The sequence below is a fragment of the Pipistrellus hanaki genome, assembly GCF_964339955.1.
Source record: "Pipistrellus hanaki genome assembly, chromosome: 12".
NCBI classification, from domain to species: domain Eukaryota; kingdom Metazoa; phylum Chordata; class Mammalia; order Chiroptera; family Vespertilionidae; genus Pipistrellus; species Pipistrellus hanaki.
This window is the reverse complement of record NC_140514.1, coordinates 8,308,893-8,325,940: the sequence shown is the minus strand read 5'-3', so window position 1 is coordinate 8,325,940 and position 17,048 is coordinate 8,308,893. Positions and strand designations below refer to the sequence as shown.

Below are 17,048 nucleotides of genomic sequence, written 5' to 3'. Positions count from 1 at the left end.
AAACATTTATTCTACAAATGACCAAAGTAAAATATTTTAATCTTATCAAGTCTAGTGTATTTTTGAGCCCTCCTGTGGTTTTTCTTTTAGAACCATACTGATAAATGTATAGATCTTTCTTTAGTCAACTCTGGTTGCTTACTAATCTTCTCATTGGTGACGTCCCTTTTTGTGCTCTTTTTCCCTGTTACATTCTGATCAAACTAATAAGCCACTTGCTGCTTCCACTTTGCACTACTCAGCCACCACCTCTCCCTTAGATCCCTTCACATGGCAAACCTGCAAGTTATCTCTTTGTTTACTGCCTCCAACTTTACTTCAGATGTGCATCCTTGTCTGATTTTATAGTGATTTTAAGACTATTCAAGATATTTAAATCCTAACAAGACTGTACAAGTGGATTTTCATCATACAGTTTGACTCTCAGTTTTTTCTTTTGAGCATTCTTTATTGAGTCATAGCAAAATGTATACATGAAAGTAGCAAATAATGACAATTATCTTCTCTTTAGGTGAGCCAGCTAGTGAGTTGGTGAATTATAGAGCTTTATATCCCTTTGAAGCAAGGAGCCATGATGAGATGAGTTTTAATACTGGGGATATAATACAGGTAGGAAACAGTCTTTTTTTCTCACAAACTGAATACAATGCAATATCTGTCTTATCTGCAGTTTCACTTTCTGTGATTTCAGTTACCCTTGGTCAATCACAGTCTGAAAATATTAAATGGAAAATTCCAGAAATAAAACAGTTGATAAGTTTTAAGTAGCCTGCCATTCTGAGCAGCATGATGACATTGTGTTCCGTCCTGGTGGGGTGTGCATCATCACAGTGTCCGGCATGTCTGTGCTGCATACACTGCCCACCCTTAGCCACTTAGGAGACATCTCGGCTATCAGCCTGACTCTAGCAGCGTCATTGTGGTTGTGTGCAAGTCTGCAACCCTTTCCACTGTACAAGTGTGGCTTTCTACTGTTAACCCTTCTTTTCGTTTCCATAGGTTGATGAGAAAACCACAGGAGAACCTGGTTGGCTTTATGGTAGTTTCCAAGGAAAGTTTGGCTGGTTTCCATGCAACTATGTAGAAAAAATGCCATCGAGTGAAAAATCTGTGTCTCCGAAAAAGGCCATACTTCCTCCCACAGTATCTTTATCTGCTACCTCAACTTCTTCTGAGTAAGTGTTTAGCTAACAGTAGAGTTTATATAGCTCTGCAAATGAGTGAATGCCCAGTATGCATTTATGTCAGCCTGTGACTTAATTGTTTTATAATCTGAACTGGACTCTTCAAGAGTACCTCCTGTTCTGATATTAATACTGAAACTTGGTAATTAAAACATAGGCCAGTAGTTTGTTCGTGAATTCTTTTTTCCACAAATTGTGTTTAAACATCCTGTATTATATTACAAATTGATACACTGGTAGTGCTTCATTAGATTCTAAACAATTAAGTATACTTATAAAGGTTTTCTATTTACAGATCACTTTCTTCAAATCAGCAAGCATCAGTGACTGATTATCAAAATGTATCTTTTTCAAACCTAACTGTTAATACATCATGGCAGAAAAAGTCAGCTTTTACTCGCACTGTGTCCCCTGGATCTGTGTCCCCTATTCATGGACAGGTATGGATCGTCAATATTTTGTGCTTTATCTTTCGACATTGCTCCTGGTGTATATAAAATAGAATGAAGATTTTTCATACAAAGGCATTACTTACTTGTTTAACTAGAGTTTGTAGCACTTAGTTTTATTCTTTTCACTCACATGTGATATGAAGAAATTATTATTACTTAGAGGTTTTTCAACAATTTATTCTTATGGTATCAAGTGGCAGCTAAGACTTCTAACCTCAAAATACCATTTTTATAAATCAGATTATAATGTTCTTAATTTGTAGTTATTATAAGAAGAGATTTGGTTTTTTTGTGTGTTTTTTTTTCTTAAATCATTTATGTGGGAACTGTGGTATGTATATTTATTCTCTAACTTAGATATAACTGTTACAAGCATTGTTAATTAACATTATATTTAAAAATTGCAGATTTCATCAGAATAGAGTCCTAGAGATTTTACCTTCACTCAAAAAATGTTTATTGTGTGACTGTAGGTTCCAGGCACTTTATTATGTGCTTGAAATTTAATGGAAAAAAAAAAATCCCTGCCAAAACCAGTTTGGCTCGCATCGGCCTGCAGATTGAAAGGTCCCAGGTTCGATTCCGGTAAAGGGCATGTACCTTGATTGCTGGCACATCCCCAGTAGGGGGTGTGCAAGAGGCAGCTGATAGAAGATTCTCTTTCTTCGATGTTTCTAACTATCTCTCTCTTCCTCTCTGTAAAAAATCAATAAAATATATATTTTAAAAAATTCCTGCCATTAAGAAGTCATAATCTAATGAGACAGACATATAAATAAATAACTGTAAAGGTTTTAATTATGAGGAACTGCAAAGGTTTTAATTATGTCAGAGAAAATAAAGTTTGGAAGAAGCTTTTGGTTTTTTGTTATCAATGACCTCAAGAAGAAGTTCAGTATATGGGTATAAAAACTAAGTTAGAATGGATTAAGGGATGAAATTGGAAAGCAAGTTTAAGACTGTTCTTTCTTTAATAAATTTGAAAGAGCAAGTAGGTAGAAAAGTAGATAGATGGAAGATTCAGGAGAGGGTCTTCACAGTGTCACACTGTTTTTAGAAAATTGGAGGGCCTAACAAGATTAGAGCAGAGGTAAAGAGATTAGCCTTGTCAGCCAACAAAGCCACTCCTCCTCTGAGGAGTCACCTGCGTCCACTGCCGGAGGAGACATTGGACGCTGGAGGAGAGACAGGCTTGCAGTAGCTTTCCCTTTTCATTTGTTCTCTTACGTACAGAGTAGCCAGTGCTCACTTTCTGTACAGTGGTACTTAATGCCAAGATTTGTCCTTGCATGGTGGGCGTTCAGTCTTTAACTTACCAGAAGACTCCACAGATGGTTGTCTGTCATAGACAATTTTAAGTCAATAGATTAAGGTTGTCTTAAGTCACCATCTATCTATACATATAAAAGCCAAGTGACCAGAATGACCAGAACAACTAGTCGCTGTGACTCGCACTGGGGCTGGCCAACCAGCCTAATCAGGGACCCGACTGGGAGTGGGCCAGCCAGCCAGCCTACCGCGTCCCCTCCCCCTGATCGGCACAGGCTGGCCAGTCCCCACCTGTACACGAATTCGTGCACCTGGCCCTCTAGTCAGTAATAAGTCACCACCATACCAAATTCATCTGCTGTTTGAACAGGAAGTATATCCTGATTATTAATGTTTTGTTTCTAATTTTGTGTTTTTATATTCACAGGGACAGGTTGTAGAAAACCTAAAAGCACAGGCCCTTTGTTCCTGGACTGCAAAGAAAGATAACCACTTGAACTTCTCAAAACATGATGTTATTACTGTCTTGGAGCAGCAAGAAAATTGGTGGTTTGGTGAGGTCCATGGAGGAAGAGGGTGGTTTCCAAAATCTTATGTCAAAATCATCCCTGGGAGTGAAGTCAGGCGAGAAGAGTAAGCATTTCTGAGTGTTCTCGTGAAGTGTGGATGTTGGTGCTTCACTGATGAGTCAGCCTCCTGGTTCAGAGGTCACTCAACCACTGAGCCACACTGGCCAGATGTTGTTATTTTTTATTGTCTGATGTTCAGTAATATATATGTTAATGTTGTGTGCTCTAAATAAACAGTAAGATTTATGTATTACTTCTGTTTTTCCTTATACTGATTCATGCTCCATATGTAATTTACCAAATAACTGCCATTTAAAACTGTTCTTTTTTAAAAAAAAAAAAATTGATTTCAGAGAAGAAGGAAGAGGGAGAAAGAGATAGAAACATAATGATGAGAGGGAATCATTAATCAGCTGCCTACTGCATGCCCCCAAACTGGGTATCAAGCCCAAAACTGGGCATGTGCCCTTGAATAGAATCGAACCCTGACCTCCTAGTTCATAGGTCAACACTCAACCACCGAGCCATGCCTGCCGGGCACTTAAGTCTTTTAAGTCCCTTTAGAAATGCAAAGTAATAGCACATTTGAAAAACTGTTGATAAATCATGTTGAAATTACTCTGATATATATTAAAAGTTTAGAAGTTTGATATTTAGTAGTTCTTAATCTAAGATTTTGTGTATAAGAATACGTGTAGCCTGTGTACTGAGGTAATAGTTAAATTAATTTTAGATAGCCCTAAAAAAATGTGCTGCTGTATTCATCAAATACTTTTCTTGTCTTTTTATTGTTGATGTCCCTGTTTTATCTGTTTGTGTGTTTATTTGGCAGGCCAGAAGCTCTGTATGCAGCTGTAAACAAGAAACCTACCTCCGCAGCCTATACAGTTGGAGAAGGTGAGCTTTTGACAATTTGTATATTAGATGGGAGTCAGAAAACCAGCTAACTTCCCACAGTTTTCATTCTCCATACTTCTCTGTCTTCATTATTGAAGTGAGGTTAGGAAAACCAGCCCCTTGCCTATTTCACATGAATATTGAGGATATATAAAACATATGACTGAATATATTTGGCACTTTTAAAAAATCAGTACTATAAAATTTCACCATGCACCACCTCAATCAATAAGATCATAAATAAAAGTGTTGCAATGAGTTTGTTTTCCTGCTATTATATATCCACATTATAGATGTTTAGGATGTAAAGAAATTTTAGTATATTTAGTTTATTTACAAATTGCATTTTAATTACAGTGTACCATATAAATAATTAAGTAGAATTTGTCATCAAAATACACTTTAAATATTACAAGGAATATTTATAGCCCTTAGGGTTGTTTGACTAATAAATTATTTTGATCTTGTTAATGTGCTGAAAAATTAAGTAAAGATTGTCTACTGTCTTTGCAGACATTTTTTTTTCTATGAATAGTTACAATACAGGGTAGGGCAAAAGTAGGCTTGTAGTGAGTACACGAAACAATATATTTTTGTATTATTTATTATTGTATTATTTTCCATGCAAACAACTGTAAACCTACTTTTTGCCCCACCCTGTAGGTTTACAAATGAATTATATATGTCCATTATAGAATTAGTTAAGTAGTTAAAGTACAGTTTATGTTCATATTGCTCAAGAAAATCAATTTAATAGTAAATTAAACAAATTGTTCAGTATTACTCTAGAGATTCTGTGCTACAGCCTGAAATATACAAGGATGAATAAAACACAGCCTCCAAGCTCACAGAAGAATGGGGAAAATAGGCATACACCTCTGAAATTTTTCAACCAAAATTCTCTCCTTTTTGCTTTGTTTCCTGCAGAGTATATTGCACTTTATCCGTATTCAAGTGTAGAACCTGGAGATTTGACATTCTCAGAAGGCGAAGAAATACTGGTGACTCAGAAAGATGGAGAGTGGTGGACAGGCAGTATTGGAGATAGAACTGGAATTTTCCCATCAAATTATGTCAAACCAAAAGATCAAGAGGTAGAGTTCATTCCATTTTATTTATCAAGGTTTATACTTAAAACAGAGACTCATGCATATGGTTTTGGTCAGGCTGCTTTGGTTACTAGGAAACCACTCAAGGTCACTCCAGTAAAATAGTTTTTTATAGGGATCCTGTTAGAGAGAGAAGGGAGGCAGGATTTGATGAAATTCTAAGAACAAGAGACATAGGTATGGCTGGGCTTCATGATAATTCCCATAATCAGGGAAGCTTTGTAAGGAACCACCTCGAAGGAGTTTGCAAATCCTTTAAGATTCTGACATTAATGTGACTCAGCTTATATTGATTCCTACTTCTTTTTATCCCACTAATAGTATGTTATACTGCAGCAGTTATTAAATTTCTTTTGTTTCAGGAATTTGTTACATTCTTAAAAATTACTGGGGACTCCAAAGAGGTTGTTTTGTTTTGTTTAATATATGGGCTATATCTAGTGATATTTTCCATAAAACTGAAATTTTTAAAATATTTTTGCCCTTGCTGGTTTGGCTCAGCGAATAGAGCGTTGGCCTGCACACTAAAGCAGTGGTCACCAGCCTTTCAGACCTCGGTTGGACTAAAGGGTCGCAGGTTTGATTCCAGCCAAGGGTACATGCCGGGTTGTGGGCTCAGTCCCCCCAGTAGGGAGCGTGCAGGAGGCAGCCAATCAATGATTCTGTCATCGTTGATGTTTCTATTTCTCTATCCTACTCCCTTTCTAAAATCAATAATAATATATTTTAAAATATATATATATATATATATATTTTAAATTTACTTTAACATAGAAGAGTTACTCATTGCATAGTAACATAAAAACTTGCTTTTTATGGAAAAAAACAACTATATATTTCCCAAAAAATTTTTTTAGTGAAAAGAGTGGCATGTTTTGTGGTTTGAAAACCTCTTTAATGTCTGGCTTAATTGAAGACAGCAAGATTCTCACATCCACTCTGCTCCAGTACTGTTACTGCAGCTGCATCCACTAACAGAAAACAGTTTAAACTTTCGCTTCTTATTCAGATTCCTAAAAAGAGGAAAGAAATGTGGTTGGCCCAACTTATCCTGTGAAGTCAAACAGGTTATAGTTGCTGGAGTAAGGATCTTTTGTTCTTAGGTCAGGGTGAGAGGGGACATAGCAAAAAAAATGTAAAATAATTTTTTTTTAATTTTGCTTCTGTGCAGCAGGAGCAGAACTCACATATGCCTTAACATATCCAGGACACATAGACCGTATGTGGTGCTAACTTAAATGGGGCGTATTTGACCTTGGTAGTCACATTTAATGTTCAGGAGGAATTCTTGTTGAGTCGGGATGCACATTAGTTACTTGTCTCTAATATGCTCTGTTAGCAGACCAGAACTCCCACAAGTATTAGATTCTTAACGTTTTCGGTTAATGTAAGGTTGTCATTTTGCTCTTCATTTAAAGAAACAAACCAAGGCATTAGACGTCACTAATTTCTAATAACCTTTGTACTTTTACACTGGATTTTTGGAAAATGATAAAACAGTATATCTTCTCCTTACAGAGTTTTGGGAGTGCTAGCAAATCCGGAGCATCAAACAAGAAACCTGGTATGTATAATGATGAAATGAAAAAAATTCCTGAAGTGCTTCATAGTCATGCATTCCTAGTTTCTCGTTTATGTTTATTTCCAGAGATTGCTCAGGTAACTTCGGCGTACGCGGCTTCTGGCATGGAGCAGCTCAGCCTCGCCCCAGGACAGTTAATACTGATATTAAAGAAAAACACGAGTGGGTGGTGGCAAGGGGAGTTACAGGTAATGATCTTCAAATACCATCTATCGGTTTTATTATAAAAGTAGTGCATGCTCATTAAAATTAAAACTAATAAAAATTTTAGATCACCACTTAGAGGTAACCTACATGAACATGTTAGTGTATAATGATTCTCTCTAGTCTTTTCACTGTTTATTTTTAGCATAGTTGAATTGATATTATAAGTAACAATATATGAAGAATATTTTTCTCTAAAGACATAATTGTTTTCCAGTAATACCTGCTTTAATAAACCACAGGTCACCTTCTTAAAGGAAAGCATAGCATCATCTTTGTCTGGGATAACCCCAGGCCTACAGTATATCCTCTGGGAGAAAAAGCATGGACATGGTCCAGGCTGTGCCCTGAGAAAACACTACCCATTGGACTTTCCCCTCATGATCTCATGTTTTGGAAACATTGGTGCAAAGAAAGGAAGTACTGGCATAAATGAGCCTGTTTTATGTCTCTGAAAAGTTAGCAGAGGCAGTTATTGCATATGTTTTGATACAGAGTGTTTTTTTCTCTCTCTCAAAATTTCATTGCTAGTTAAAATCAAAGAGCATTGTGGGATTAAAAGATGATGAGAGGTACAATCGTATTTTTATGTAAGATTTATGTATGATTGTAATAAGGAGGATAAACATAGCTTCATTCTTGCAAATTAGTCTTACAATCCTAAAGAACAGTGGATGTTCAAAATTCAGTACCTTTTTATTCAAAAAGTACTATTCAGCACCCTGAAATCCCACCTTCTATTTGCTTTGAAGATTGACCCAACTAAGTAGGAAACATGGCTCTCCACGAATTTTATTTGTGGTCTCCTGACTAATTAACGGAGTCCCAAGAAGTGCTTACTGTGGGCTGTGCCATTTTAAGTGCTGACTTGAACTTATTACAAGAACTCTAGAAATGTGTTCTTATTTTATAAATATTACTTGTGTGAAATACGCAGATAATTCTGAGCCTGAAACATCTTCAAATAGACTTCCACAAATAGTGTTTTGAGCTGCACTTTGAGCTTCACATTGAATCTTCCAGTTGTTTGATACTGACCTGGAAGGCCAATGCAAAATTCAGGGCTTCCCAAGACCACCCCTACTCTGACACCAGTTTTAAGTTTGGAGGTCTCTGGACCACTCTGAAGTTCAAGTTTGCTTGAACTCACAGGACCTACTGAAAGCTACAGTAGTCCCCAGTGGATGCCTGAAACCACAGATAGTACTGAATCCTCTATGTACCATGTTCTTTCCTTTATATATATACTTATGATAGTGGTTAATTTACGAATTAGACATATTAAGAGATTAACAAAAATCAATAGTAAGATAGAAAAAGTATAACAGAATATTGTAATAAAAGTTACGTGGATGTGATCTCTCTCTGTCAAAATATTTTATTGTTCTGTACTTACCTTTTCACTTAAAGGGAGCACTTTCTAGCTTCTCTTTGGCATATCCTAATTGTCTGCATCACTACTCTTGTGCTTTTGCGCCATTATAAAATAATGGTTACTTAAACATAAACACTGCGATGCCATGACAGTGGATATGATAACCTAGACAACTACTGACCGACAGGCAGGCATTGCATACAGCATGGAACACTGGACAAAGGGGTGATGCATGTCCAGGTGTACGGAGAGGGATGGGGTGAGATTCCATCACTTTACTCAGAACAGCATGCAACTCAGATCTGAAGAATTGTTTCTTTCTGGAATGTATTAATTAATATTTTCACACCACAATTGACTGTGGGTAACTGAAACTGTGGCAAACAAAACCATGGATTAAAGGGGGACTACTGTGTTACACACATGGTTACAGTTTATTACAGCCAAAGGATGTAGATTAAAATTAGCCAAGGGAAAAGATGTACGGGGCAGGGGCAGGGGGATTCCAAACACAGAGCTCCCAGCTGTTCTCTCCCAGTGGAGTCCTGATCAGCACTAACTTCCTACAACAGAACCCACAGATACTGCCAGCCACAGGCGCTCACTTGAGCTTTGGTGTCCAGAGTGTTATGGGGCTCTATCACATAGACATGGTTGGCTGTCTGTATAGATGAACTCGGTCTCCAGTCTCTCCAGAGGTTGAGTTCAGACTACATGACCCAGAGCATTAACCGTAAATCACATGGTTAAGACTCTAGCATGGTCAAGACCCCAAACTCAGATACTCATCAGTCTTGACATTCCAGAGATTTAAAGATGACCTCCCAGGAGCCAAAGACAAAAACCAGACCTTTCTTTGAGCAAGGTTAAATTCTTTACTACACAGGATTTTTCTGCATGCTTTGTTTATGTCTCAGTAGTTTGTTTTAATCTAATCTTTCGTACTCCTTTTGCTAATTTTACAGGCCAGAGGCAAAAAGAGACAGAAAGGATGGTTTCCTGCCAGCCATGTTAAACTTTTGGGTCCAAGTAGTGAAAGAACTACACCTGCCTTTCATCCTGGTATGGAATGAGTTAACTTGCGTTTCATCATAGAGAATTTTTGTTAAAACTCACCAACTTCTCAGAAAAGCGAACTCTGAAAAATATTAAAAATTTCTCCTTTCTAGAGAACTTCCTTTCCAAAAAGTTCTGTGTAGAAACAACCAACTGTCAAATGAATACTTGAACCTTTTCACTCCTTAAAATTTCTCAAAGTGGAATTACTGTACCATCAGACATAGCGTGAAGCAGTTCACTTAGCTTTTTAACTGTAGTTTGGAAAGGATGGTGTTTATAAAGCATAATGGCCAAAGGAGGGTGGGAGAGAGCAGCCAAAGGGCAATTTTAGGCAGGTTTTAACATCTGATGTCAGAGTAACATATCCATATGAGCCTGTGGGAATCGTTCATTTGTTGTCTTGTTTTCCTTTTTCTGGTAGTGTGTCAGGTGATCGCTATGTATGACTATGCAGCGAATAATGAAGATGAGCTAAACTTCTCCAAGGGACAACTTATCAATGTTTTGAACAAAGATGATCCTGACTGGTGGCAGGGAGAAATCAATGGGGTGACTGGTCTCTTCCCTTCAAACTATGTTAAGATGACAACAGACTCCGACCCCAGTCAACAGTGTGAGTAAATCAAACTATTTGCCTCTCAACTAATGCAAAAGCTCTCACCTGCAGCACTGCACTTATTGCTGTCCCAGGTCACACGTTAAAATCGGCACTCTTAGCAAATGTACATGAATGTTTAAAGTAAGAAAAATGCCAAAGGAAACTCTTCACTATTCTGAAGTTATATGGCTTTATTTTAAATATTTGTTTCCTAGCTTTGCTATTAGACTTCATCTGAAAAATGTATCTTTCTTTTATGGGTTCTTCGGTATGACTGCAGTCTATACTGCAGTTTCCCTTTACCACCATCCTTGCAGCGGGCAATAGTCTTTTTCAGCTTAATAAAGAGTAGATAGTGAGTATCCTACTTACCTATTAAAAATTACCCTTTTAGTGTATGTGCTATTAATTTTTCCACCTTCCCATTTATTTCCCACATATTTACTGTACACATCATCCAGTTAAGAATAAAATTTGAAAACTATTTAAATTGACTGATTTCAAAACTCTCCTTAGATGATTATTTACATGGATACCTCATGCCACGAGAGGTACATGAATCAAGATCTATTTCACTGTTTTTAAAATAAACGTCCAGATTTCTAGGTGTGATATTTGATATTACATCAAATTATCCCTTGGTAGTTATCTAGCCTTTCTTATATTTGAGAGTAAATATGAATTAATAGTAAGTTAGAGAACAAACAGTACTTGGACATACTTTTACCTTTATAAAATGGATGTCACCGTCCTCCCATCGTTTGGATTTCTTTCTTTTTTTTTAATTGATTTTTCACAGAGAGGAAGAGAGAGGAACAGAGAGCCAAAAACATTGATGAGAGAGAATCATCGATCAGCTGCCCCCTGCACACACCCCCGCTGGGGATGCACCCGCAACCAAGGTACATGCCCTTGACCCGAATCGAACCCGGGACCTTTCAGTCCGCAGGCCGACGCTCTATCCACTGAGCCAAACTGGTTTCGGCTTTTTTTTTTTTTTTTAACAAAATACTCATGATTTGTATTTTTATCATTATTGATAAATTATCTAATAAATTTAACCTTTCATTATAATTTAGTTTTTGAGAGGAAATAAATGGTAACCCAGTCAAAGCTGAGATATGCTTACAATTCAGTGCAAGTATTGCGAATTTCTTTTATACTATAATTTTGAAATATTTGTGCATTATTTTTACTTTGGAGCTTGTAAAGATAGTCCTCACCCGGAAGACTTTCCTAGGTGATACAATTAAATTTCCCAATTTGGAGTAGGGGGAGTCCAGTTCTTCATGGTTTGAACATCCCCAAATATATCCCAGGGTTTCAGGAGAATCTTGGGTTACCAAATGAATGAGCATTTTAAGCGCTGCGGATGGTTTGGCAGTTTTGGGTGCTTGGCAGCTGATGTGATCAATCAGGAATGTCTGAGGCACCTTTCTGGAATCAGAGAGAGAAAGAAACTTTCAGACCGCTGGGTAATGATCCATTATGTGGGGAGTGACCCCGGGGCCATTCCGTATGTTCGTACATTTGGCTTTTATAGTGTCTATGATGTAAAGTGATGGTTGTCCAAACGGTTCATTGTTGTTGTTGATCTTTTTTTTTCTGTGATGGGACGCTTTTTCCAATTAAGCCTCTGTAAGGAATATAAGGAATAAATAAAAGCTGTTCCAAAGGAGAACAGCCAGGTGTGTAGGAGTCAGTAAACACTCATTAAATTTTAGATTACCATTTGCATTTCTTGGGCCCTTAGAAAATTTTCATTTTCTTATGTAATTAGGATATAGTCAGTGTGCCCCATAACGGCATTTCGGTCGAAGACAGACCTGTATATGACGGTGGTACACCATGTAGCCTAGTCGGTAGCAGGCTATCCCGTCTGTGTGTAAGTGCGCTTGTGGCGTTTACACTGTGATGAAGTCGCCTGATGTTGCCTTTCTCAGGAAGGATCCCCATCGTTAAGCAGCACATGACTGTATTTTTTAAAGGTTGAGAGTAGTAATAATTCAAATTTATTACTAGTTGATGTTGCATGTTATTAGTCAAATTTTTTCTCACCCCTTAATTTGCTTTATGTTCATTTTATTCCTCATTTTTCTTTTTATAGGACCCAATGTTGTCTTCCAGTGTGAAAGCACCCCAGAGACCCACTATCCAAGTTTGACTCTAGCGTGGAGGCAGGGCAGGCAGCCCTGATCAAATATCTCCTACACAATCCGTTAACTTCGGTTCGAATGTTAGAGCCACTTGTGATTATTTCTTTGTGTTTCTAACTTACAGTTAACATTTATTTGTAACAAGTTAAAGGATAGTGGGTCTTTGTGTGGCTTTCCCTGCTGTTCACTCTGGCATCCTTTAGCATTTTCCTTCTTTTTTAATTTGGTAATTGTAGGTCATTAGCATGCACATTGAGTTTTCCCCTACATGGTGGGAATTCAAACACACAAAGACCCACTATTTGCACAAACTGTTCTTGCTGGTTTGGAATGAGCTGCCATGCTTTTCTAATGTTATCGCAACTTGTATATTGATTACAGAATTCAGATAAAATTTGCTTATGTTTTGCTCTTATGTTTGATCTAATCCTAATTACAGTGAGCTCTTAATTGGTTCAATGTGTGATTTGTCCCCAGATACGCAGTGTTTAATTTGTTACTTTCAATATGCCACTATTCGATTTGTTAAATTTGTTAAAGGCCAAGAACTGGAAATACCCTTTTGTGTATTTTCTGTGTATTTGGGGGTAGAAGCAATAACATTTTGGGGAGCTTTTCAGAAGGGGTCAGTGGCCAGCCATCAGTATGTGCAGAATGGGATGTTTCATCTGTTGAGCTGCCCGGGAATGAGCACAGACTGTGGTAGTGACCTTGGATCTTTGTGCTCTGGACGTGAAGATACTGCATCATGTCCTGCAGCAGTTAACTAACTTCCTCTTTAATGACCTAGAAGTGTATTAATTTGGGGAAATGAAAGGCTCCCATCACAGACCCTGAGATAGGAAACTTTCCCTAGTTTAGACCGAGTATTTATATCTACGATACATTTTAAAGTAAAAATTCATGTTACCTATTTTAATTAGGTGGCCACATGTCCCAGGTCATAAAAAGACACTGGTTGACGTTCTTCTTAATATACTTAGTAAAGGTCATAGGAATCTTTGAAGAGTTTAAATGCCCCTGAAGCAGGCAAACAGGCGGCTCTGTCTGCCTAGTCAAGAATGAATTCGGGTGAAGGAGAGGTATGTGTGCTGGCATTCCTCCATGTCCATAGAGTGCTTTGAGGCTAGAAGATTGACTTTACCAGCCAGATTCTCTGGCTAATCTCTATTCAACCACACTGGCTACTTTGGCACAGGATTTTACTTTTTCTTGAATGGAAATACTTTAAAGATGCTAAACATTATTAAAAACTAATAAGTGTGAGAGTTCTTAGCTAAAACACAGGCGTTTTAGTGGACAGTATTAAACTTTTTGAAAATCAATGAGAAGCTTATGCAATGTATAATGTTTACAAACTGCAGTGCAATCTACTGTTTATGAATGTCCAAGTATTATCAGGAAACGTGTACATACAGTCACATTCTTATTTCCTCACAGAGTTCTTTAGGAGTGAAATATGTTTTTATATCTTTGAGTTTAAGTTAAAAACATATTTTGTGCAATATTTATGTTGATGTGCCTATACATTATGAATGAATGACTTCAGTTATGCATTGCCTAAATCATAACTTTACAACACTTGAGGAAGAATCAACAGTTTAGTTAGAACTTCACAAAGTTCAAATGTCTGTGTTCCAAAATATTTCATGTTATTGGGATGTGTGGTGATATGTATGTGTGCTCCCTGGGGTAGGAATTTGTAATTATGAGACCAGCTCAATTTTTAATATTTGGCATCATCATGATACTTTTAAAAAATAGGACATTAATAGAAAGCAATAATACCACTTTACAGGTGGAATAATAGATTCACCTGCAGTCAATAAAAGGAATAGTACAAAGATTGTGTCCTTGTGAATTCAACCAATCCTCCAAATTGTACAGATTACTTGATCTTGCTTTTTAATGTTATGAACTTTCTGCTTTTGCATCCTTTAGTTCAGATTAAGGACAGTTACTTTAAGTCCATTATAAACCCTGAGATTAGAAATCAGACCACTGATAATTAGCCACGTGATTTAGCATAACATTTCTGTATAATTATTTTTTGCATATGGACTTACCTAATATATTAATGAATTATTTCAGAGGTATTTTATAGTGCAGACCATTCACTTTTACACTGATGAAGTTTATTAAGAATGACATTCAGGTAGAGCTTAGCATCTGTAGTCAATTTGAAAAGAATGTATTCAAAGGTACCTATGGACTACATCACATAATGACATATTTAAGCTAAATATCAGTCTGGGAAACGTATTTACTGTATTTAACTGAAATACCTCTCCTTGTGTAGGTATTTTGTCATATATTTGAGAGAAAGCTAAAAATAAAGGAAATAGATGACATATAATAACCTGACCTTCTTAAAAGTGCATGCAATCCTTTGCGATCGATACCTCATATTCTGCCACGTTTGCTCTCTTCCTCATTCAGTATGAGGCAGCTTTCAATTTACTTAGAAAGCAATGTTAGGAGGAAAGAATTTTAAAGTGGGAAAACCACTGAATAAATCTGAATTCTGTAGGAAGTTACGTTTATTTGAACATTGTGGTATGTGATAATCATTTTTAAGTATGTAATCAAATCTAATAGGTTTTCCAGCAGTAAAAAAAAAAAAAATCAGATCTAAAACCAAACCTGATTTTTTAGAAAATTTAAATCAGACTTACCCATTGTAGAGTTTCCTCAAAAACTTTATCTTAAAGTGTCATTTTAAAATAATAAAACTATTCAAACAATGTAACTGTTATTTTAGTGTTCTAAATTACAGTGTGAATACAGATAGCTTTAAGTAAAGAAAGTGAAGGAAGGAAAAGTAGAGAAAGAAATGCCAATTCCAGTCAAAGTTTTATTTGCCAAATTTTTTCTCAGAATGAATTTTACGAGTTATAAATTCTTGTAAATAGAATCTATAATGGGAATTCTGAGAGACCTTTGCCTAGAGTGGCATTGTCGGATGCTGCTGTGACGCTACTGTAATGTAATAAATTATTAAATCGTTGCAAAGTGCTGTTTTTTGCCTTAAATTTTTGTTTTGTGTGTCTTAAAAACGATGGTATCAAAGGTATTAAGACTGTGCAAATGCTGGGCACGCTTGGCATGAGGTAATCCTTTTATTTTTACAAAGTTGTAATATAACTATGCAAGTGTGTTTATTAAAAGGACACAAACTACATTACTTGTATTGTGTATTTCTTTGGAAGCATCATTTAAAACATTTTTTTGTTATTTATAAGTAGTCATGATTGAATTTCTTTGGATTTTTTCTTTTTCCTTAATGTAATCTCTGGATACAGGCCAATGAATTGCTTTATATTACAGGGGGCAAAGAAATTTTTAAGTGGTCAAGATTGAAGTAGTTTAATTTATTTCAAAAGCAAAAGAAATTTTGATTTGAAAGTAAAGGAAAATGTCTAGGGTAATACTCTACTCTGTTACTTATAATTTTTACTGCAACTTTTTTCTAAAAAGATTATAACGAATTTACAAGTTAATAGTCATTGCAAATGTAGTTAAGACATTTTAGTACAAAGGAAATATATATATTAAGAAACTGCAGTGAATGCTTAACCAGTATTACACTTAAGTGATCAAGTTGCTGATTTCACTTCTACAGAGAAAAAAAAGAAGAAGAGAAACAGATGGAAATTCAAACCATCCATCAATGTTTGGCATAAATAACCTCTTTCCATAAAAACCTTTCTGCATCTCTGGAAAGTTATCAACTGAGTCTATTGAGTGTTTGCATAAGGCCAAAATGTTACAATATACCCAGAATATGGAAATGAGTGTGGATGGTCCTAGCTTCAGTGAGTACCTAGCTCTGTGAGAGGATCTGGCACGCAAGCAGGTACTTACTAGATACCAAGAGAGTACAGAGCAGGAATGCCTGATTCAAGCATAGATTGTTGAATTAGAGAAGACTTCCTGGAGGAGGCAACTGCCTGATCCCTAAGTAGGAGTATGCCCGATTGGAGGTTGGAAAGGTGGAGAGTGTGATGAAGACACAGCATAGGTGCAGGAGCGGGGAGGTGTGGTTATAAGCAGTTCACTAACGCCAGAGGGGAAGTGCAAAGCCAGGAACAGGGAAGCTCCTGAGGCTGAATCAGAGATTCAGTAGCTTGGCTCTCATTGTAATCACCTGGGAAGCTTAATAAAGATATTGATGCCTGACTTCAACGGCCTAAAGAGGGCCCTCAGCATCAGGATCTTTTTTAGAACTCATCAGGTGATTTTTTAAAAAACATTCTTATTGATTTCAGAGAGGGAGAGAGAGATGGAAACATCAATGGTGAGAAAGAATCATTGATTGGCTGCCTCCTGCACGCCCCCCACTGGGGATGGAGCTGGGCATGTGCCCTGACTGGGAATCAAACTGTGACCTGGCTCATAGTCAGGTCAACCACTGAGCCACGCCAACTGGGCTCACCAGATGATTCTGATATGAAGCCAAGGTGGAGAAAAAGTGATGAAACAGTTAAGAATTGTTTTGAGGGGAAATTGGCAGGAGTTGGGATGTTTGGGCAAGTGGAAGAATCAGTATCTTGGTGACAGAGTGAATAATGGTGCCACCAACTGCAGTAAAGAA

The 17,048-nt window shown here is 36.9% G+C and overlaps 1 protein-coding gene across 9 annotated transcripts in view; it reads left to right on the top strand.

The window, feature by feature from the left end:
* The window catches only part of ITSN2 (intersectin 2), an 88,034-nt gene that overhangs the window by 46,136 nt on the left and 24,850 nt on the right, over positions 1–17,048 (top strand). For all 9 annotated transcript variants that reach the window (XM_084900585.1, XM_084900591.1, XM_084900587.1 and 6 more), the window contains 10 exons: positions 512–609; positions 1,000–1,175; positions 1,480–1,624; positions 3,333–3,538; positions 4,307–4,371; positions 5,299–5,465; positions 6,999–7,044; positions 7,129–7,250; positions 9,607–9,703; positions 10,122–10,313. In XM_084900585.1, the coding sequence (XP_084756711.1) occupies positions 512–609; positions 1,000–1,175; positions 1,480–1,624; positions 3,333–3,538; positions 4,307–4,371; positions 5,299–5,465; positions 6,999–7,044; positions 7,129–7,250; positions 9,607–9,703; positions 10,122–10,313 (1,314 nt within the window). The remainder of the gene's footprint in view (positions 1–511; positions 610–999; positions 1,176–1,479; positions 1,625–3,332; positions 3,539–4,306; positions 4,372–5,298; positions 5,466–6,998; positions 7,045–7,128; positions 7,251–9,606; positions 9,704–10,121; positions 10,314–17,048) is intronic.